The sequence below is a fragment of the Ambystoma mexicanum genome, chromosome 14 (assembly GCF_040938575.1).
Source record: "Ambystoma mexicanum isolate Mex_15411 chromosome 14, UKY_AmexF1_1, whole genome shotgun sequence".
NCBI lineage: Eukaryota > Metazoa > Chordata > Amphibia > Caudata > Ambystomatidae > Ambystoma > Ambystoma mexicanum.
In genome coordinates, this window is record NC_090940.1 from 139,538,831 (window position 1) to 139,561,715 (window position 22,885).

The following is a 22,885-nucleotide window of genomic DNA, read 5'->3' on the forward strand; positions in this document are numbered from 1 at the left end:
GGCGCTGAGGATAAATTGTAGAGTTGTTACATTGAGAGTTCTGCTTTACTTTTGTTCAAATAGTAACCTTCACAAGGCTAAGCACCACTAGAAAAGCAATTGTAACATGCCCGATATGGATAACTTCAGACAGGAAGCACTGATCATTCTAACAGAGCAACTGAAAGAAATGTGTAAGGTCAGGAATCTCCCTAGTAAAGGAAAGACAAATGAATTGACTGAAAGATTGTTGAATCATCAGAACCTGAGTAGTAGGCCTATCACACCTGCTATTTCAGAAAATGTGGAACATTTTGATGAGGATGATAATGATTCAGAGTCTAACTATAATATTATTGAGAAGTCAGAAGAGTTAGGAGTCTCAGGATGTGAGCCCCTCTTTACCTCAACAAGCTCTTAGGCCTCAACCTTTAGCCACAGGGACCCTACCAGGTCCAGTACGGAGTCCAGAATGTGTCGCTCTTGAAGAAATGAGACTTGAAGTTCAAAATATTGCAACTTCAATCTTAAAACAAACAGCATGATCTCAAACTAAGCGAAATGGAACTACAACATGCTCTTGAAATGAAGAAATTGTCTCTTGAAAATGTTTCTATCCCAGAGCCTTCTAGGTCTTCCAGTCCTAAAAGACCTCACATGCCTAAGGAAGCTGTGAGTATGTATGAGGTGAAGCTTGATATTTTGGATTGGTTGGGTGCTTTTGTATATAACTATGGGATTCAGGGTTTCACAGGGCATCAGCTGATTCTGTGGATTTTGTCCAGGCTCCCCCAGGTTGCAACTGATGCTGTAATTGAGGTGGGGGAACTTGAAAGATTGGAGTATGAAAATGTGAAGCTAGCTTTAATAGCTAGATTTGGGAAAACTCCTTCCCAGTACCATGAGAGGTTTAGGACCCTCAAAAAGAATGAGGGTACCCCATGGGCTACCTGGGTGTGTGAATGTTTGAAAATCTTAGATGGTTGGGTTAAGGGTTACAGAGCTAACACTTTTGAAGGAATCTGTTTGTTTTTGTTGCAATCTATTTTTGATGCCTGCTCTCCTGAGCGGAGACGGCATTTGGCTGACTCTAAAGAGATTGATCCCAAGAAACTAGCAAAGGCTGCTGACTTGTGGGTTTGCAACAGGGCTACTCACAAGGATTCTGGGTCCACTCATAAGAAGAATGAAGGGAAGCAGCAAAAGAAAGATTACAAAGATAATTCTAAAAACTCCAATCCAAAAGAGGGCCAAAAACAGAAAAAGGGTCAGCCACATGGGAAACCAGGTCAGTCTAGTGAAACCTCTGGTGCCAAACCAGAGGGAAGTCAGCAGAAGCCCACATTTGTCAAAACATTTGGAAAATGTTATGCTTGTGGGTCAACTGACTGTGTGAAAGGGGATCCCAGATGCAAGGGTAAACCTTCAGGGGTCCACACTGCCTCCGTAGCCTTCAACCGTGAGGGAGAAGTACATATGGCAAGTGGAAACTTTCAACTATTGGCTGAAGACCCCATTGCAGTCTCTGCCAGTGTTTCTTTAGGGCCCCTGGGAAAAGCAGAATTTAGATGTCTATAATTCTAAACCAGATAACACAAAAGAATACAAGGACAGTGTACTTGTAAATGGTCAGGAGACCCCTGCCATTAGAGACACCGGGGCCAGCATTACAGTGGTGGATGAAACCTTTTTCAAACTTGAGGATGTTGCCAAGGCCTCACTAAGCTTGCTGGAGGCCCTGTCCAAATGCTTCTAAGACTACCAGCTCTCATCCAGTGCAACAATATGACTGTAAGTATACCCGTCAGTGTACAAAGTGAGGTGCCTGGGAGAGTCCTGCTGGGGAATGTCTTAAATACTCTTGGAGTTGTATCAAGCACCCAGTAAAAAGAAACAGGAGCAGACAAGGAAGGCCAGAGAGCTCACCCTGGGTGACGCAAGAGGTTGTTACAGGAGAACCTATAACACCCAGTCCACAGGAAATGCCAATTTGTCTTTCCAGGAAAAAGGAGACAAAGGAGAAACCCAAGGTCTCGGGAAAAGAGAAGGATAGCACTCCTGTGCATCAAACCAGGACATCCCCGAGATGACAGTCCAAAGTCATACCTGTGACTACTGAGCCAGCGGAGGCCGAGTGTGAGAAACAACCAGGAGAGGTTGAACCAGCTACTGAAGATTCAGAGCTGAAAGAAGGCCTTCTCCCTGTTGGAGATCTGGATCCTAAAGACCATCCTGAGCTGCAGTCTTTACTGGCAGAAGGTGGACCCTGTAGGGCAGACTTCAGCAGAGGTCGAACAGTGTCCTACTCTTGAAGGACTTTGTCAACAGGCAGCTTCCCAGCTGGACGGGTCAAGAGCCAGGGAAGCACAGGTTGTACTGGGAGGATGGACTCTTCTTCAGTGAACGTACTGAGTCTATCCCAGGGGACTACAGAAGACTTGTAGTGCCTCAGGAGATAAGCCACCAGTTTCTACAATTAGCCCACGAGATTCCTTTGGCTGGTCACTTAAGCTTTAAGAAGACCAAGGAAAGGATCTCTCTTTATTTCTACTGGCCTAAGTTGGGGTCTGATATAGATAAATTCTGTCAAAGCTGTCACACTTGTAAGACTTCTGGCAATAGTGGAGCCAAGAATGTGGTACCTTTGGTGCCTTTCCCAGCGATGGGAGTTCCTTTTGAGAGGGTAGGAATCGACATTGTTGGCCCCTTTGTGGGCTACATTGACCCACTGAACAGAATTCCTCCAAAACCAAGCTGCACTTCAACAGAAACAGCGAAATGGTTGTGCTGGTTCCTGTGAGCACCATGGTCTCAAAACTGCGTTCTGCAGCAACAAAAAGATGACTTGCACAATCTTGGCAAGCACATATTGAGCAGGATGGAACAAGGGGGCACACTGAGGGAGTTTGACAGTGCGTTCTTACATATACAAATCGAATAAAGTGAAAAAGCAGCATTGCCTTGCTGCCAGCCCAAAATCCTCATTAAAAAGGAATCTTTGTCACCTTTAAAATAATGTTGTTGACGCTATTTTCATCTTCTCTTCCTTAAACTACTGTTATTAATAAGGCCCTGCCATGCACATTAATATCCCCATTGTGCTTCAGCAAAACCAAGCATGACCTCTGAATGACAGGATCTATTAAGCCAAATCTGAAAAAAAAAGGCCCAAGAAACTTCACTTCTGCCGTGCCGGGACAACGCGTTCATTTTCTTCACAAAGTATCAAAGATCAGTATGCAGACTGAGAACGAGTTCCTCGACATCGAAGTGGCTATTGAATTTACAAATAGATTGCCTGAAATGTTTAGACTCCATCTGTCTTACATCTGAAATCCTGATACTTAATCCAATGAGAGTTAGGGAAAAACTTCAATCCCTAGATTGGGTGAAATCCATGGAAAGAGTTGAGGCCTCTAAGATTTATAAGCAGATTATACATGATGGAAAGAAAATTGCCACCCCGGAGTCATACCTAATCAAATTCCCTGACCCAAGAAGGAGGGCCACATACCTGAGATTTCGTTTCAATGTTTTGTTGACAGGGGAAATCTTAGAAATTCGATCAGGTACAACTCCGAGAATCCCCTGTCATTTCTGCCATAGTATTGTAACTTCTGAGTCACTGAAGCACTTACTTTTGAGGTGTCGGGCATTAATTCCCCAACACCTAGTAGCCTTTGGTAAATTTGTTCATGATCCCTCAAAAGTTGACATCGAAGATCTATGGTGGAATATGCTTTATGGCAAATTGAACGCATTGAAATTGGCTGTGGTGAAATTTCTGTATGAGGCGTGTAATCTGTTTTCAGGTACACAACTTTAATAATTGGAATGGTGTGGGGGAACTGAATTAAGGAAGGGACTGTGATTTTAATCTAGAACAATTCAGACAACTGTGAATATTTATAATGTCTTCTCTTGGAAATATCACTTGTGATAATTCTAATCCGCTGTTAAAAGGACAAAGGGATTAATTTTAGATGCAGTGTTGTATATATTGAATGTAAAATGGTTTTAACTGTCTTTTTTATGTTTATTTATTAATTTACAATTGATATCTTCTTTTGTATAAAAACTATTTTGTGTTTTCTTTGTAAAGGTTTACAAACCAAATGCAAAAAAAGCAAGGAAAAGATCAGTATTTTAAAGGAACTCCAGCTATCTGGGTTATGTCAATTTCAGTGCATCTGTGCGTCAAACAAACTCTGCCTACAAGAGAAAGTAACTATGGCTGCAGAACAGTGTGGGAATCTGATGGAGATGAAAACCAGAATTTAAAAAGAAATGCCAGCTTTTCACCACACATGTAAAAATGGGCTCTGCAGACAGAGGAGAAAAATGCCAGTTTTAAAAAGTACAACTGTTGAATGAAACCCTGCCCTTATCTAGCAACGTGAAGGGGATTGTGAACTGTGGAATGAAACCCTGCCCTTATCTAGCAATGTGAAGGGGATTGTGATGTGAAAATACAAGGAAGTAAATGCTTCTATTTAGCAGATTTTCTTACAATTCAGGGCCAAAATAAATACAATGAATTTGAACTTCGGTGGCTGCTGTGGGGATGTCAGCTAAAAAAAAAGTAGGTTTGTGCTGAGAGGATGACGGAATCAAAAGGGCCTCTCAGTAGATACTAACGCCTCCATGGTAATTACTAGGTTGGACAGAATCTAGTCTAGGCTGAACCCACCGACAATGGAATTTCCAGGACAAGGATATGTGAAAAGAAAGTCGCACATCTTTGATTTCTACAGGAGGCTTTTGAGGAGATCTCCATGACGGCCCTGCCCTACATGGGGGTAGCTTGGAAGCTATTCCCAAATATGGGGGACAAAGGACTGCCATTTGTTTCCAAAAACTATTTATGAATAAAAATGTAAAGACTTTTATCTCTGCAGCAGGACTTTGTAACAATTTAAACATTTCGCAGTTTAAAAGTGATTTTGTGGTTTATGATTTGAGACACTGTAGAATTCACTGACCACTTGGGAATAGAAATGGCAAAGAATCAGGGATTACAAGGAAATTAGTCCATGATGCCATTGCGAATTTTCATATTTACATCCCTTATGAAGATCCACAAATATGTATACATTTATGGAATTTTAGGCTGAACATTTCACACTGAAAAGTGCGAAAAACTGGTAGAAGGGCGAAACAATGTCTCTCAAACTGTAGGATAGGACTGCTATGTGCTGCATAAAATATGTAACCTGTTTATGTAATTTGTTTAGATGTTTCCATTGTACAAAGGTGCCATTTAGGGCAAAACTGGATTTTAGTTAAAGTAATTGTGGGAGGTTTTGGACATTGTAAAACTTGCATCATAAATCTGACGTCATTCCCTTGAAATCCAACCAGCTTAGATCGAGGCGGGGACTAGCACCCCTGACCAATCCAATAGTTTAGAGGTGTGCTTAGCCAAACTTGCCCAGCCATATACTTGGATGAAGTCACTATGCATTATAAATAAGAGTCCCTGATAAGACTCCATAGTCACACTTCCTCAAGTTCCTGCGCTGTGTTCCTAATTTGCTCCATCCAGATTCCAGGTCCCACTGCAAAACCCAAGCATAGCTGATGCCTTCTCCAGCAAGATTATTGATCCAGACAAATCCACTACAATCCAAAATAACCAAAGGGTAAAGCTGTGGTATCTTTTGTATCCTGAAATCCGACTGGCTTGCTGCCCACTAATTGCATGCCCCCTGCAGTCCTGCCATCCAGCTGACCTTTAGTATCCAGTGACCAGAATTGCAATTCCGCTGTCCTTGCCTTCAGTTGACCAGAATAGCCCAGCTGTTTTCTTTTGCCAGGCGTGTAGCCGTGTGGTGACCAGAACCTGTTGACGGTCCAAAAATCCCAAAACTAAAAGTGGACAGAGTATTATCCCTACCCCATAGAAACCCATAACCTATTTTGTCTTGCCTTTGTCCTTATCCCACTCTCTAAGCCATCCTATCCCTATCCTGATAACTTGTTAAAACTGTTAGAATCATCTGTGCAACCTGCCTGTGACTTTCTAAAGTGCTAGCGCCATTTCTTTTCAATTTTGTCTTGTGTAATCCTAAACCATTAGTCCTATTTCGAGTGGTCGGACTGGTTTTCGCCAGGTTTGGGCACTGGGGTGACAGGGTTGAATTTGTGAATCAACCCTGGATCTTACTGTGTCCATCTTTGGTGGTCTAGTCTGAATACTCTAGTTTAGAGTAAAACTGTTCTTGTCACAACGGATTTCCTTTCCTATTTCACAGCTTCATTTTTCTCAAAGCGCACCTTTTTATATCTTGCATAACTGTGATGCTAGTAATGCATCGGAGGTACAGGGCCTCCGTATCCTTGTCCTTTACTGCTTTTTATCGTGTTTTCTGTCGTGTTTTCCACACAGGAGTTTATGTGGGACTCCTGGCGGTGCAGCTCTCTTTTGGTTTGGTGTACAGACCCATGGGATACCCTTATGGGACCCATGGATGGGGGTACAACCCTGTGCCCCTAGTGTATGTTTTTGGGCACCTGTGGGTGGCCCACAGAGCAGGGTACGGCTGGTTGCAGCTCCATGCTGAATTGACAGGTGCCCCGAGTGTCCTCCATTTTGGGATACCCAGGCCCTGTCATTGGAATCGGTAATTCCTGATGGAGACAAGATGGCCCCCGTGGCCTCTTGCCTTCCATCGCCTGTTACCTTGTTTTCCCGAAGTCCCGGGAAGCCCTGACTCTGTCCCCCCACCCCCCGACTGGCTGTTGGGTAGAAGTTCCATATATGGTAGTGTCGGGAAGTGCCGACCAGACTGGCTGGAGCCTTCCCAACGACCGTATGTTGTGGGTACACCTGTGGGTGGGACCTGGGTGAATGGCGTGTGTGACCAATATAAACTTCCTGTGGTGGATGTCTGGTATCTGGTGTTTGACACAATGACTGAGACAGCCCTGCCCGAAACTGGTATGAATGCAGTGTGTAGTGTTGAATGGGGTAGTACTTGTCCGAATCCACATTCTGTGTTAGGAGTGTCTGGATGGAGAAGAATGGCCTGAATGCACTGTGCGCCTGATTGGCTGACTGCTGAATGCCCTTCTGAGTGATTGCTTGCCTGAGTGTGACCCAGCAGAATTAATGGGAGATCAACAGTATATCTGGGGGCCTCTCACTGCTGGAAATCGTTCAGAAGCTGAAGAGAAACTGGAGTTGAAACTGAAGCTTGACCTTGAAGCCCTGCTGGAAGAGAAGAATTGCTGTTGCTCTACTTCGCCGATCTGAAAGCGGTTGTGTCTCCAAGAACTGATCCAAGGGAGGACCTGGTAAGGAGACCTCTCCCCGAGCTACGAAGGACCATTGTGCACCAGCTGATCTTTGCCAAAGCTCCCTGGTGGCCAGACCTAGGAAAGGCTGCCGACCGGAGACGGACTGCCGCGGAATCCCAAAGAGAAGCATCCGGACTGTTGTCCGTCACCGTCGACGACTGCCGCCGCCGACAGGAGCCGCAGTGCTCCCATTGCCTAAGAACATTTGATCCAAGGACGCTCTCGTCTGCATCGTCAACCACTTTGTCCCGCCGAAGAAAGTTGAAGCTGCTGACGTGCCGAGGAGCATCCACCGGCAGGTTTCCTGCCACCTAAAGACCACAGAGACGCCAGATGACTCAACGCCCTTGCTGGGCCACAGTGCTTTAAACTCTTTGCGGTCCTGAACTATCTTCCTTGCAGGACGTCTACGCTCTGCCGTCGACGAGAACCGCTAGGAACGAAGCTGCCACTTCACTGTCGTAGTTCACCCTGTTCATCGCCGGATGTTCGACGACCCGTGGCTCCTGCCTTAAAGGGAGTGCACTCAAGAAGGGCCGTCGATTTCCCGACAAGGAACTCTACAACACCAGGTACATGGGGGTTGGGGAACTATTGGAAAGACTTTTGTGAACAATATATGGACTGGGCTTGTGATATATCTTTATTCTACAGGTTGCCCAGGCGGGGGGGGGGGAATCTCCACACAGAACTGTGTCTAGGTATCAGGGCCAGTATTCTGCCTATTGTTCTAACCAACTGCTTTCCTCCTATATCTATTGTTGGATTCATTTACAAACTGATTTGTGTGACATTTAACCGTATAGTTGATGCACTTTAAAGAGATTGAATAGTGATTGTGGTACCACGTAGAACTGTATAGATTTGTCATTGTAGATAACAGAGTACAAAGTGAGTTATCGTGATATTGTACATAACCGTGAACATTAATTATATAAAGACTGTTTTAGCTAATACAGTGTGCAGACATTCCTTTGTGGGTGCTTGGGGACTTCACTGAACTTAAGAACCAGTCCGCATCACCTCCCGAGAAGCTAGGCCTTGATTGCTCACCCACGTTTACCAATAATAGAGAATCTTGGCTGGGGTCCTCTCTGCCTCTCCTCTGCCATATAGAGAGCAGAAGTACAGACCCCCCTCCAGTCTTGACAATAATTTATCCAGTTTCATAGCTGGAGACCTATTTTCAACTCTAGAATGTCCCTGTGATATATATCTATCCCCCAACCCAAAAACCACACTCCAAATCAGAGTATTTCACCCATTTTTATTAAAAACCGTTTGGGTAATTTAAAACGGGAATTGAAAAGAAATGCAACTTTACACAAGTAATTTGGCTGCAATCTATTCTAAAATTTCCAGTCATTTCGAATTGTATGCCTTTTGCTGATCAGTTGCCTTGTGATTGCCAGTGATATAACCTACATGCTATTGTGATAAAACATATGTATATTATAATTTAACCACACATCAATTAATTATTTTCCATTTCGATTGCTATCTTAGGCCTTTGTTGAGGGTTTAAAGCCCGTTTTTGCCTCTTTTTCTGTGAGGGAAGGTCAGATCTTTATTCTACCTTCTGCCTATTGAGTATTTGTGGGTAGAAGGGAACATTGCAGGGGGGAAATCCTAACTTGGGTGCTATCTTTCCTAAATCAAAAAGTGCTCCTATTCCCTGGTGTTTTGCATCTGTTCTACTAAAAGGTTAACCAAGTGTCTTGATTCCATTTGCATTGTGATTATCACCCCATTGGCGATTGCTGCCCCATATTAAAATTGTATGATTTCTTTTGAATTTTAAAATAAATAAATAAATATTTCATTTCTCCAACCAGCCTGGTTCATGGTCCATTGTGACCCTGTGTATTTAAAAAATGGGGTGTGATACGAGTTGTTTACCATCTCAAATTGAATCTGCAGAAAATAAGGAGAAAAACATCTCAGTTGTTCGCTACATACTAGGCCGAGAACAAAGCGTGTGTCGCCTGATGAAATCCTTAACACCTTAGACCCTCCAACATCTTCAGGCAACCGATTTATATTGGTTGTAGTAGACCATGCTACGAGGTATCCTGAAGCTATACCTATGAGGACTGTTACTGCTCAGGCAGTTGCTAAGGCCCTACTTGGTATTTTTACCAAATTAGGTTTTCCTAAGGAAGTCAACTCTGACAGGGAATCAGATTTGATGTCCCACTACATGCAGGCCATGTGGAAAAACGGTGGAATGACTTACAAGTTCTCAACTGCCTACCATCCCCAGACCAATGGGTTGGTAGAGAGGTTTAACTGAACTATGAAGAGCATGATAGGTGCTTTAGAATAACCCCTTTTGAAGAAAGTGGGACCTTCTACTGCCATGCCTTCTCTTTGCTTATAGAGAAGTCCCCCAGGAGGGAGTTGTATTTAGTCCCTTTGAGCTCCTCTATGGTCCTCCAGTTAGAGGTCCATTGGCCCTAATAAAGGAGGGGTTGGAGAGTGCTCCTTCCCCCAAGCAAGTGAGAGTCACTGACTACGTGTTAGGTCTCAGAAGGAGAATGACACGCATGATGACCAAAGCTTCTTATAACTTGAAAGCAGGTCAGGCTCTGGTGAAGCATTGGCATGACAAGAAGGCCAACATGGTTGAGTTTACTCAAGACCAGCTAGTTATAGTTATGGTACCTACAAGGCAGCAGGCCTTACAGGACACATGGACTGGACACTTCAAGGTTGTGGGAAAACTTGGAGAGGTCAACTATTTGGTGGATTTAGGCAATCCAAAGGACGCCCCTCAGGGTCTTTCATACCAACCACCTAAAAGCCTATGTCTCTAGACCAGAACTAGGAGCGTTGCTTCTAGCCTCTGCTCAGAAGGAGGAGGAGAGTGAACCTCTACCGGACCTCCTCAGGGGACAACCTTTAGATGGGAAGATAGAAAGAATTAATCTCTTTTCTAATCTGACACTGGAACAACAGGAGAAGTGCAATTCTCTGTTAAATCAGTTTGCCCCTGTGTTTTCACTATCACCAAGCTTCACCCTTTAGGGCCAGCATGATATTCTCACTGGTGACTGTTTACCTGTTAAAAGCAGAGGTTACAGGAAGTCAGACCATGTAAGAACCCACATAAAAGTCGGGGTAATAGAGCCATCTACAAGTCCATGGTCTAGTCCGGTTGTACTAGTACCAAAAGCAGGGTCCAAGGAGTTGAGATTCTCTGTGGACTTTAGAGCCCTTAATGCAGTCACAATGACTGATGCCCATCCTTTACCTAGGACAGATGAACTGGTGGACAAACTTGGTTCAGCCAAGTACCTCAGTACATTTGACCTAACATCAGGCTATTGGAAAATAGCTCTGACAGACCATGCCAAGGAGAAAACTGGATTTTCGACCCCAGCAGTATGTCTTGCACTCTTGTCACGAGTGGGAACTGCATGACGACCAGCTTCACCCGTTGTTTCAGACGTGGGACCCTCCGGAGATCGACTATTTTGCCACCTAAGAGAACAGTCGCTGCAAGACCTTTGCCAGCCGCTTCCCCCATTCAGAGTGCTTGGGGGTGTGGGGGGGCACCTTTGTGTTTCCATGGGAAGGAACGCTTCTGTATGCATTCCCCCAATTCCTCTGGTGCCTCGAGTCCTACTAACTTTCAGACTATCGGTGCAAACTGGTATTAGTGGCCCCTGCGTGGCCAAGGCAGTTTTGGTAATCCAACCTCCTTGCCCTCTAGTCAGCAGCACCGATCAAGCTGCACCTGCACCAATCGCTCCTGTCCAGGAACCATAAGGCAGTGGTGCACCACAACCCGGCTTCACTCAGTCCGACAGCCTGGCTCTTGTGTTCTTAGAATTATGAGCTCTGTCCCTTCCGCAAGACTGCTAGGAGGTCCTGGCCCGGACAAAAGCTCTGTCCACCTTGAAGTGCTACAAGAACAACTGGAAACGTTTTCAAGTATGGTGCAGGATCCATCAACTGCGACCTCAGACCATCCGTCCGGAGAATCTGTTGCCTTATCTGTTGACCCGGGCTCAGCCTGGCTTGACGCATTCCTTCATTAAGGTGCACCTGGCAGTGATCTCCAGGTATAAACTCTCCACAGGGGTGCCATCCCTGTGGTCTCACCGGCTGGTGAAGGAGTTCTTGCATGTGTGTTAGGCAGAAACCTGTGCAGTTCCCTTAGGGACCACTGCAAAAGATTTAAAACTACAGGTGTTTGGCAGTAAACCCACTTGGTAGCAGTCTGTACCACGCAGATTCACTTGGTAGCTGTGGCTGAGCAGTCAGACTTCCCTCAAGAAGAGTTAGGCAGTATACAGAGTACACAAAATAGGTACAGAAATACAGTAGCACAAGCAAACACTGACCGGAGCTTGGGTGTAAAAGTATATAATTATTTATTTAACACACACTTATAAAACACACTAGCACTAAATTGGTAAGCTAAGTTCAAAACACAATCACTATTATCATATGTACATCCCTGATTACTTGTTGGACAAGTCTTAGTTAACACCACCTATTTCCAGACAGAGGTGAGCGCTTAACGTTCGATGGCACTCCAACAAGTTAAATAAAAAGGGAGGGAAAAGCAGAATTATGGAAGCACACACACAAAACACTTTTTAAAGAACCACAGCAAGTTCGGAAGGCACAGTCTACTGGTGAGCAAGGAAGTTTGGGTGCCAGGCCCACTTTCAAGGGAGCCAGGCGGAAGAAGCCCAAGATCAGACAGTTACACAGAGTCTTCGAAGTTTGTGGAGGTAGTTCAAAAAAGATTTAGTTCAGTTCAGAAAAGTTAGCTAAGGTGTCCCAGGCTAACCCAGGTTCGAGAGACGAGGATTTAATACACCCCGTTCAATCGGCTGCAAGGGAAGCCAGGCGGAACACGGTATCTTAAATGGAGAGGATCCTCCAGCAGGGGCAGTTGTTCCTGGCAGCGGGTGCAAGTCGCAGCGTCGTCCAGAGGAAGAGAAGATCTCGTCGTGGAGGAGAGATGAAGGTCGTTGCACTGCCAGGGAAGAAACCAGACGCGGAGTTCTCCGGTACAAAGGTACTACCCTTTCGGTTCACGGTAGTGGTGAAAACGTGGTATCCCGGTTGCCGGAGTGCTTGGCACAGGCAAGGCGGCCACGAGATGCTCCAGGAAGGCGAAAAGAAGGTAGACTGGTTATCCCCACCAGTCGAAGGAAGAAGACTCGCCGGGCTGGAGATCTCCTCTGTCGTTGGGAAAAGTGGTGAGACGGTTCAGCAGGGCTCCAACGGTGGTGTCGTTGTTGCAGGTCGGCTCAGCTTCTCCCTCCTCGGATTCTTTAGGTCCAATGGCGACGTCCGAAGTTCCAGTCCCCAAAGCCCTGCTTTTATGCAGCACACCCCCATTCACTCAGCCTAGCTGTCAATCAAACATGCTAAGTGGTGAGCCGGCCGGGACAATCATACAAGAGTGCGACTTGAGTTACCAAGGTAACTCAGTCCAGGGTGCCTAAACCCCCTCCCACACCCCTTGTGGTACCCAGACAGAGTGGCACCACTTTTGGAGGCTTCTGTGGAGAAGCCTGCCAAAAAGTGGAACAAAGGGCTCGACTTGGGTTGGAGTCACAGAAGAGAACACAAACGCCATTTTAGAATCGAGCTCTGGCAAAAAATACCAACCGGCGAATTAATATTAAATAAATAAACCGGCGGTATGTTCTAGGCTATAAGAATTAAATAATTAAAGTTGGTAGCCTCGAACAATGGGAAAATCCCATAGAGATATATTCGCAGTCGAATATAAAAAGTAGTATCCACTGCCACCAGCCAAAACTCGATCAGGGGGGACGGAGACGTGCCCCCCTCGAACAACAGACCCCGGGGCAATCAAATTGCCCCGACCAGTACGTCCACAATATGATGGTTTGTACTGGTTTCTGTTCATAATTTGGGACTAGCAAAGCCAATGGTGACTTTACATGTCCTGGGAGACAGTAGTCAGTCCCAGGGTATGGAGTCTATGTTGGGGAGTCGCTACGACACCCCTGGGTTACGGCACGGAGGGTGCTGTGTAACCCACATCAAAACAAAACACATGAGACCCTATGGAGTAAAAGACCCCATAGCCCATAAAACACATGGAAAGTTAAAGGAACACCTCAAATCATGTCTAAGAGTGGGAGCAAAAGAATCTCACTCTTAGCAGGAGAGAAAAAAATAAACCCCAAAAATCCAGCAAAGCTGCTGGGGACTCACTGTTTGGGAAATTAGCCTTACAGAGAATTCTCCCTAACAATGGGCTGTTCCGATCCTTTCCACCTGTTTGTCGCCCAGCTCTAGCGTGGGAGCTAAATGTGCTTCGCGCAAGGCTCATGAAGCCACCTTTCGAGCCCATGCACCAAGCATCCATTAAACATCTTTCATGGAAAACAGTGTTCTTGTTTGCAATAACTTCAGCCAGGCGAGTGGGAGAAATCCAGGTGTTTTCCTTAAAACCGCCCTGTTAGGCAAAGTTTGTATGCAGTACCCTTTGGGAACAATACAAACAACTAGGACTACAGGTGTAAGCAAACCAACCTTTGGTATAAGTCTGTACTACACAGTTTTGGTAGCGGAGCTGAGCAGCCAGGCTTATCTCAAGAAGGGAATGTGAGAAGTAATGATGTTACACCGAGGTCTACAATCACAAGTGTTCAAATAAACTCTTATACTCAAGGTTTCTTTGATAAATACTTATTAATTTATCTGTCAGTTATAAAACATTCATTAGATGGAGGCAATATAATAACACCCAAATATACTTCAATACTCTTTCAGAATACTTTTCAAGAGGAGTAAAAGGCAAAGATTATTAGAAGATGAAAGGTTACAATTATTCTAAGACAGTACAGATACTTTGAGTTCACAATGAGGCCATTCAAATCAATAGGCTAGGCCAAAGTCAATGGGCTAAAGTCTTGGATAGGATAAAGCGGTTCTGGTAAGTAAACGGTAAAGTCTCTGCACAAGTTCTTGGAAGTAGTTTGTAAAAAGAAGAATCATATGTTGGGTCACAAACTGATTAGGCCTGCGAGTTTCAAAAGTTTCAAGAACTTTCACCACGAGAGTTAAGTACTCTCAGTCTTGTTTCACGGTACCTTACAATGAAGAAAAAGAGGTAGCTGATGACTTCTGTTCCAGGCAGTTCCTGCAGATCACGCTGTTCTTGTGCCTCAGTCGTGGGGACAAGAGGGAGGATGTCGGGGGACTCCTGCACTACACTGGGACTGATCAAAAAGCTTAAAACTGGCAAACTTCAATTCCGGTGGCTGTAATAACTCACACAAACTGGTGTCCGTCTCCCTGGTTCTACGGTTTCCTGCAGCAACTCTGAGGAAATTCGACCAGCTCCGATATAGGTGTCCAGGGGACTTACTTGTGACTTGATTGGTCCCACCAACTCAAAAAGGCAGAAGTCATTCTTTGCAGGGCTTCTCTGTCGATGTGAACTTGGCAATTCGGACCTGCATCAGGGCTTCACCGGGCAAACCAACGGTCCAGGAGTTGCAGCAGCCGTCCTCTTCAAGCTCTTCTTCAGTTCCTTCGTTCCAGTGGTCGACTCTGCCTTCCAAGCCAAGAGACTCGCCTTTCGCCTAAGGAGGGGGAGGAAAGACTTCAGGACCCAATAAATTGCCATAGCTCCAGCATATTGATGTGCTGGCTCTTTTCCTCCTCCGACCAAAGGCCTCTTGTATGTTGGTCCTGACAGTGGGCGCCCCAGCCCTCCAGTGAAACATCCGTTGCGACGGTGGTCTGATGGTTCGGCAACCTGAAGGGAGTGCCTTGCACCAGATGCTGCCTCACTGACCACCAGAGAAGCCTGAAAACCGGTGTCAGTGCAATGTGGTCGTCCCAGGACCGTGAGGCTTGGATCCAGCAGGCACCCAGGAATTCCTGCAACAACCTCATGTGTAACCGGCAGTTGGTGATCAACGGAATGCATAATGACAACATCCCCAGCAATGATTTGTAGTTGCAGACTGGTGTTACTCGGGCGCCCTTGAGACAGCGCACCTTTTCCAGAAGAGCCACCACCCTTTCGTCCGAGGGCCTGGCAGTGCAGGTCTGGGTGTCGAGTCTTGCTCCGAGGTAGGGTGTTTGTTGCGATGGAACCTGGCATGACTGTGAAATTAATGGAGAAACCCAGCTGCTGCAGACACTGGATGGTGGCGGCAGTGTTGGTTTCTGCCAGCGGATAGGAGAGGGCCATCACCAATCAGTCATCTAGATATGGGTAGACGTGAACTCCCCTCCGTTGCATATGCGCCACCACTGGTAAACACCCGCAGAGCAGACCGCAGGCTGAATGGAAGGGCCTTGAACTGAATTTACTCCTGCCACTGCAAAGCATAGGTAGTGCCGGTGTCAGCGGCGAATAAAGACGTGAAAGTAGGCGTCCTTGAGGTCGAGGGACACCGAGCAGCCTCCTTGTTGTAGCTGGGACAACACCTGCTGCAGGGTGACCATGCAGAAATGTTTGTGCCTTTAGGAACTTGTTGAGCACTCTTAGATCTAATATGGGTCTCCAACCCCCTGACTTGTGCAGTGAATTTTTCTTTACGAGGAAGTAGCGGGTGTAGACTCCTTTGCCAAGCTCCTCCTTTGGAATGTTCGCCACTGCGCCCCTTAGCTGCAGAGCTCTTACTTCCTTTAGTAAGAGGTGCCGCAACTTTTCTGTTTTTTCTGCGGGAGGAAAGTCTGGTGGATAGTCCACAAATTCCAGCGAGTGGCCCTGCTGGAGGAGGAATAGCACCCATTTGTTGGTTGTGATGTTTGCCCATTCTTCGATGAACCTTGATAGTCGTCCTCCCACCGGGGTGCTGAAGCGGGAGGACTTGGCCCTGGGCTGGTCATGTCTGTTTGTAGGACTGGCCCCCAGATTGGGAGGAACCACAGCGACCGCTGTGATCCCCTGTTGAACTGGGACTTTTTTCTGTACTGGTCCCCTGATGAGTATAGGGTCTTGTATGAGGAGGAAGACTGGTACGTGGAGTGGTTAAACCACAAAGTCCTGCCATAACAGTCTTTTGCAAAACTAACAGACTAGCGCCTTTGCTGTAGCGTGCCCAATGAGCGAGCGGTTTCAGTGTCAGTTTTTATGGACTAAGGCTTCATCCAACTTCTTCCCAAAAAGGGCAGATCCGTCAAAAGGCATATCAATGATGCTGGACTGGACATTGGGTCTAAAGTCTGTGGCCTTGAGCCAACCCTGCCTGCGTAGAATCGCTCCATTTCCAAGCTGCGAAACCCAGTATCGGCTATGTCCACAGAGAACGTGATGGCATGGTCTGATGGCAATTCGCCCTCATGGAAGATGTCCATGGCCTCTTGTTTCTGGTCATTCGGCAGGAACTCTCGCGCAGGGGCCCCATCTTGTGCCACAGCTCGCGATCGTAGAGTGGGAGTATGGCCATTGCATTTGCCGGCTTCATAGTTGTGGCTGCGGTGGGAATGATCTTTTTTACCTAAGACGTCGAGGCACTTGCCTTCCTTGTCTGGAGGGACAGAGCAGGATGACAATGGGTTAGCTGACCTTTTCCTGGCTGCAGCAGAGACAACAGAGGCTGGCGTGGGTTGGGTGTGGAGGCAGCGCTCTGTGGGGCTCTGTACTTTTGTCGAACAAGTCTTTCTTAGCCGGGGCAGTTACGGGTGTGCCAAGGTGACCAGGCCATCCTCCCAGACATCTTCCAACAGGGGGATGGACATGACAGATTTCCTGCGCTGTTCTCTGCGTTGGTATCGCACACTTTCCTTGCACTGCTCCTCCGTCGCATGGCCGAACATCTTGGCTGCCCTGGACATGAGCGCATGAAAGGCCCCTACTTCGTCAGGGGGCGAGTCCCCGAGTGGAATGTATCTGGATCCCCATTGCCTGAGATGAAATCATCAAATTCGTCAGGGTGGGAAGTGTGAGTGGAAACCACATCATCGAACTGGTCAGGATCAGTGTCTGTTCCAGTATCGGACAGCCTGCGCGGTACTGACTGGTGTTTGCCCTGCCTGGGAGGATGAGGGATGTCATCTACCTCATGACATCTGTGTGCTGTCGCCTCGGAGGCACTGGCACCGGGGCTGGCAACCTTGCTGCTGTTACATAGTTGCCACCAGAGTGGATGTGGATAAAATGTCCAGCGACATGTTTCCCTGTGGAGGCAGCAATGTAGCTTGTTGAATTAAAGGCAAACTGTCCTGTGTCTGAGATGAATGCAGAGGAGGTAACCATGGTAGTCAGATCAGGCTTGCCTCACCCTGTGGTGAGCTGGATTGCCTTCTGGGAGGCGATGTCCTGTGTGCTGGAAACAACAGCAGTGACATGATGGCTTCCTCATGTGCTTCCTCTACCTCTTCCAATTGGGAAGGACTTGGATCTGAGACAGCAATACCTCCCAGTAGCAGGGCCACCCCAAGGTTGTGGAATGATGCCTATGGAAAGGCTGTCAATATAGACACTGTGCGGTCTGGGTGTCGGCAACGCAAGTTACAATGGCGGTGGTAACAATCTTATGGGAAGATGCACTTTTTCCCATTGACTGGGTCGTCGACGAGGGTATCACAGCCGTCGGCGTAGATGCCGTAGACGAGGTTCTCGATGATTCAGCAGTCGTGGCTGTTTACGATTTTGTCAAGGAGGTTGTGGCCATTAAAGGTTTAGTCAATGCCACAGTAGTCGTGGCCGATGATGGCTTCGTTGCTGGGGTGCCAGTGGACGACATTGACGGCCTTGGGGTAAAGGACCTGGAGGGAGGCTCGCTAGTTGACGATGACGTACCCGTCAGTGATCTGGACGACGAGCCAGTTATCGGCACTGGAGGCAAAGAGTGGCCAGCAGATTTATACGTGGACTTAGATGAAGATGTCTCCTTGGGACAATGGAAAGGGCCGTGGCTCCCCGTCCCCGCCGAACCCCCCTGCCTCACTGACCTTTGGTGAAGACCGGTCCTTATGCAAGGATCTGGGCTCATCGCTGGAGGTGTCTATGTCTCTTCTTGCTGGTAGCCTGGACTTTGTGTGATCTTGACCTCTTACAAGAGTCGGAGGCCACGCTGGCATCCTCAAGCCACGAGATGAGACAACAATCTCGATCCCTCAGCGTCTCATTGGAAAACGACGGGCTGATCTTACAGTCTTGGATGAGATGGTGAGGGTGAAGGCAGGAGAGGCATTCGTTGTGATGATCCTATATGTAGACATTCTTCAGTCCACAGGGGGCACTGGCCTTGAACAGGCTGTTTTTTTTTTAAAGATTACCGGCGACGGGAACGGTCTAGGGAGCTAGCAGTGTTTTTTCAAGACCCGGGTGACTAGTAGACGCCAAAAAATATAATTATTTCGTGGAAATTATGTTAAAATCCCAAATTATTCATAGAAATGTTGACAAGATGATTTCTGAGGACTCCTTACACTAACGTGCTGTTAGAAATCTGAAGAAGGCCAACCAGGGCGAAATTAAGGGAGGTGTTGCTATTGGCTGTGAGCAGTTTGACACAAAAGTACTGCAATAGAGCACACAAGTGACTGAAAGTTTTCAGTTTAAGTTTAAACTGCTCTATGTTGCCGAGAATTCCCCTGAAAAGGTTGTGGTTCTGAAAACCTAAGTAGCCGGCGTTGTGCAAGTACACTACCTAGTTACGCCTGAGGTCTTGTAATCTTAAATTCTATTGGTGCTTCTTTTTTCTTCCTGTGAATATATATATCAAATAGGCACATGTATGTGGCAGAGAGGTCCATGTTAAATATCATTCATCTTCAGTTAGAAAGTTGGCATGGGTGAGTGTGCAAGATTGTATTGGCTGTCTGGAGGGTGGCTGTACAGAGTTTGGGAGATTTATAAAAAAAAAGATTGCTGAGCAGAGGCCGGCAGCAATTAAAAAGAAACTCTGTTTTAACTAAGTTAGATCTACCCGTGTTGCATGTCACTAGGGTCTTGCTCGCATCAGACCATTTAGGTAAGAGAATAGCAGTAAAAAGGGTAACAAATCAGAAATCAGTTCTCTGAAGACTTGCTGATCCTGAAAAATGGCATTGGAAAACATGCAATTCGGAAATGTGATCTACAGATACTTGTGCTAAACGGAACTACTGCAGGAAATGGGCAAATGTGCTTGAGCACTTACAGCATACCTAGAAATGCATGGATGCAAACTGCACATTTACCTTGTTTCCTCGGTGGCCATGTAGAAAACATCGTCTGGGGCGTCAATCCAATTCATCCTCCTCCTTTTCACTGGAGGCATGGATCCACCACGAATTAATCTGACTTTTGTTGGGTAGGATTTCCCATTGAGCAGCAAGTTTCGGCTTGGTCCCTAGCACAAGAGATAAAACGTAGATACACTATAAAGAATGCCTACGAGAAAGCATGTGAAACACAAAATCGCAGTCGAAACGTGTGAATGTATAGGAAGCAATTTAGCGACATGTAAAGCTCACAAACTGAATAAAAGTAACAATCAGAAGTACCGCTGTGTAAACAAGGGCTATTTTTGCAAAGTTCAAGTAGCTCAGTACATTGTGAGGAAAAGCAACAACAACATGCGTGCCTGAACCCTTCTGTAGAAGCACTGAGTGGTAGAAGCTGTCAATGTAGTCTGAAGTATACGTGGCCCCCCCTCCCCCCTGGAAAATCCCTAAATGGAGTTAGGGTACCTGGAAGTGTTTTAATATTGGATAGCTAGATGCAGTACCAATTGGCCTGCACACACTGACTGGGTCATGCCCATATGCAACTCCTCAATCATTAAAAGGCATAGCGTGAATAAAGGCAATACAAAGCACATTCCAACCAGCCATAAAAGGCAGAGTCAGACTGGGCCATCAAATTGTCTCAGGTACCATTGAAAAAGTGGGCCACAGTTGCAAATTGTTATTCATTCCTTTTATGACACTGTTTGAATAGTAACCAAGGGGGTGTTTTTTTTGTTGACAAAGTGTGATGCAAATTGTGCATCTTAAAGAATATTTATTCAGCAATACTTTGACCAAAGAAACTGGGCCGCACCAGAATTTTGTGTTTTTGGTTCGGCCATGGGCTTATTGCCCTATAGGCCAGCCCAGACCGAATAAAAGGGAGGATTCTTAATTCTGACATTAAATCTGTAAGGTTATCTCTGCTATTATAGTTGCCTTCATGTAACAGAACATAGATACAGGCTGCCTCAGCCCTTGAAGACCATACCAACCGCAGTTAAGAGCTTTGAAAATGCTGGATAGCCTAACATAACTAGGTTGGGTAATGGGTGGGGCTAGTTCAGACAGATAGCGCATGCATAATTTGTGATGTGCAAACAACTCTCCATTAAGGTATCATTAATTTGGCCCTTGTGCACTCTACTGCTTCAATAGTCAGCTCTCCCTTTTCCAAGCAACCTGGGGAGCCCACAGAAACGCGATTGGAACGTTTTGTTTATGGCCGAACCAGAAGAACAAGTTACTCTCTTACCTGGTAACGTTGTTTCGATGGGATGGTCCGACGACATATTCCATATCTATGACAGGTAATGACCACAGCTGTGCTGCTTTGGAAATTTTTCGGCGTCTGCGTCCTGCGTCGATGACGACGATACGCTGTCCTCGAGGGCCTCCGTCGAGCCGACGTCACTGGATGTTATAAGTAGGACGCACGACGCCCGTAGCCTCAGTTGTAGTTTTTTCCCAGAACATTTGGCACCAATCGTCTACCAGTATGACCACAGAAAGCCTTGCGGAAACGTAAGCTGTAATCACATAAGAAATTCAGTAGCGGGGCAGGTAGGGAGGGAGCGATATGGAATACGTCGTCGGACCATCCCAACGAAAGAACGTTATCAGGTAAGAGAGTAACTTGTTCTTCGAGGGGATTGGGTCCTCCGACGTATTCCATATCTATGACAGACTCCCAAAGCAGTATCAACCTATGGAGGATGGAAAAGAATTTAGAATATAGACATTTAGAATGCCCAATTAAATTGCAGAGTAAAGGACTGCCTTGCCAAAGGCCAGATCCTGCCCATGGATAGAATCTAGGGAGTAGTGATGTACAAAAGTATGGACCGAAGCCCATGTGGCTGCTTCACAGATGTTACGAATAGGAACACCCCTCTGCAGGGCAGTAGAGGCAGCCATACCCTTAGCAGAATGGGCCCATAAGCCTACCGGAGGGTCCTTACCCGCCAAGCGGTAACATTCAGAAATTGCCAAGATAATCCATCTAGACAAAGTCTGCTTAGTAACAGCTTGTCCTAACCTCCTTCCAGCATAACCTATAAAGAGCTGATCATCCAGTCTGACCCGGGACATGCGTGAAATGTAGAAACTTAAAGCTCTCCTAGGATCCAACCTATGGAGCCTCTCCTCTTCTTTACCAGGATGCGGAGGAGGATAAAATACCGGAAGAATGACCTTCTGGCTTAAATGAACTTACGAGAAAACTTTCGGAAGAAAGGAAGGACGAACTCTAAGGACAACCCTGTCCTTATGAAACACAGTGAAGGGTGGCTTAACAGAAAGTGCCAGCAACTCACTCACTCTGCGAGCGGAAGTGACCGCAACTAAAAACACAGTTTTAAGGGTTAACAGTCTCAAAGGACAAGAATGTAAAGGCTCAAATGGAGCACCCATAAGGAATTTTAGAACCAGGTTCAAATCCCAACCGGGCACCCGGAAAGGTGACGGTGGGAACACATTAGTGAGCCCTTTCAGAAACTGAGAAATCATAGGAATTTTGAAATAAGAACACTCCTCAGACGAGCGCTTAAATATGGACAGCGCCGCCAGGTAACCTTTAATGGTACCCACTTGCAGGCCCTTGTGGGCTAAAGAAAGCAAAAAAAGACAGAACCACAGGAATGTCTCATGAAAAAGGATCCACATTCTTAACCCTGCACCAGTCGCAGAACTTTCTCTAACGGCAACGGTACAGAGACTTTGTTGCCGGCCGTCTGGCCGAAAGCAACACCTCCATCACGTCTTCAGGGAGGCCCCAATCCTTATGCCTCAACCTTTCAGAAGTCAAGCATGAAGGTTGAGGGATCCGACCTCTGGATGGAGAACCTGACCCCCCCCTCCCATAAGAGCAGATCGTCTTGGTAGGGAAGACGGCGGTGAGGGCAGATGGACAAGTCGAGAAGGTCCAGGTACCACGTTCTCCAGGCCCATGCCGGAGCAATGAGGATCGTCCGGGAACCGAACCTCCGCAGCACTTGCGGGATGACGGGGACTGGAGGAAACGCATACAACAGTGGAAAGGACCACTCCACCACGAACGCGTCTCCTAAGGCTCCTCTTGGAGGAAATTCCCGCAAGCAGAACCTTTCACACTTCCGGTTGACACTGGAGGCAAAGAGATCCACTTGTGGGGTCCCCCAAAGGGTGAAGATCTCCAGGAGAACCTCCTGAGCCAGCTCCCACTCGTGAGAGATCGCGCTCTGCCTGCTCAGAGCATCCACCGTCTCGTTTACGTCTCCGGCCAGATGAACTGCCGAGATCGACATTTCCTGCTGGATAGCCCAGAACCAGAGCTGCATCGCCTCCCTGCACAGAGGGAGTGACCCTGCCCCCCCTTTTGTTGAGGTAGTGCATGGCCACTGTGTTGTCCGTCAGAATCAGGACATTCTTCCCTCGCACAGTCGGCGGAAAA

General features: G+C 46.6%; 1 protein-coding gene across 3 annotated transcripts in view; it reads right to left on the minus strand.

The window, feature by feature from the left end:
• The window catches only part of MTA1 (metastasis associated 1), a 1,118,686-nt gene that overhangs the window by 42,535 nt on the left and 1,053,266 nt on the right, over positions 1–22,885 (minus strand). For all 3 annotated transcript variants that reach the window (XM_069638739.1, XM_069638738.1, XM_069638741.1), the window contains one exon: positions 19,426–19,577. In XM_069638739.1, the coding sequence (XP_069494840.1) occupies positions 19,468–19,577 (110 nt within the window). In that variant the 3' untranslated portion in view covers positions 19,426–19,467. The remainder of the gene's footprint in view (positions 1–19,425; positions 19,578–22,885) is intronic.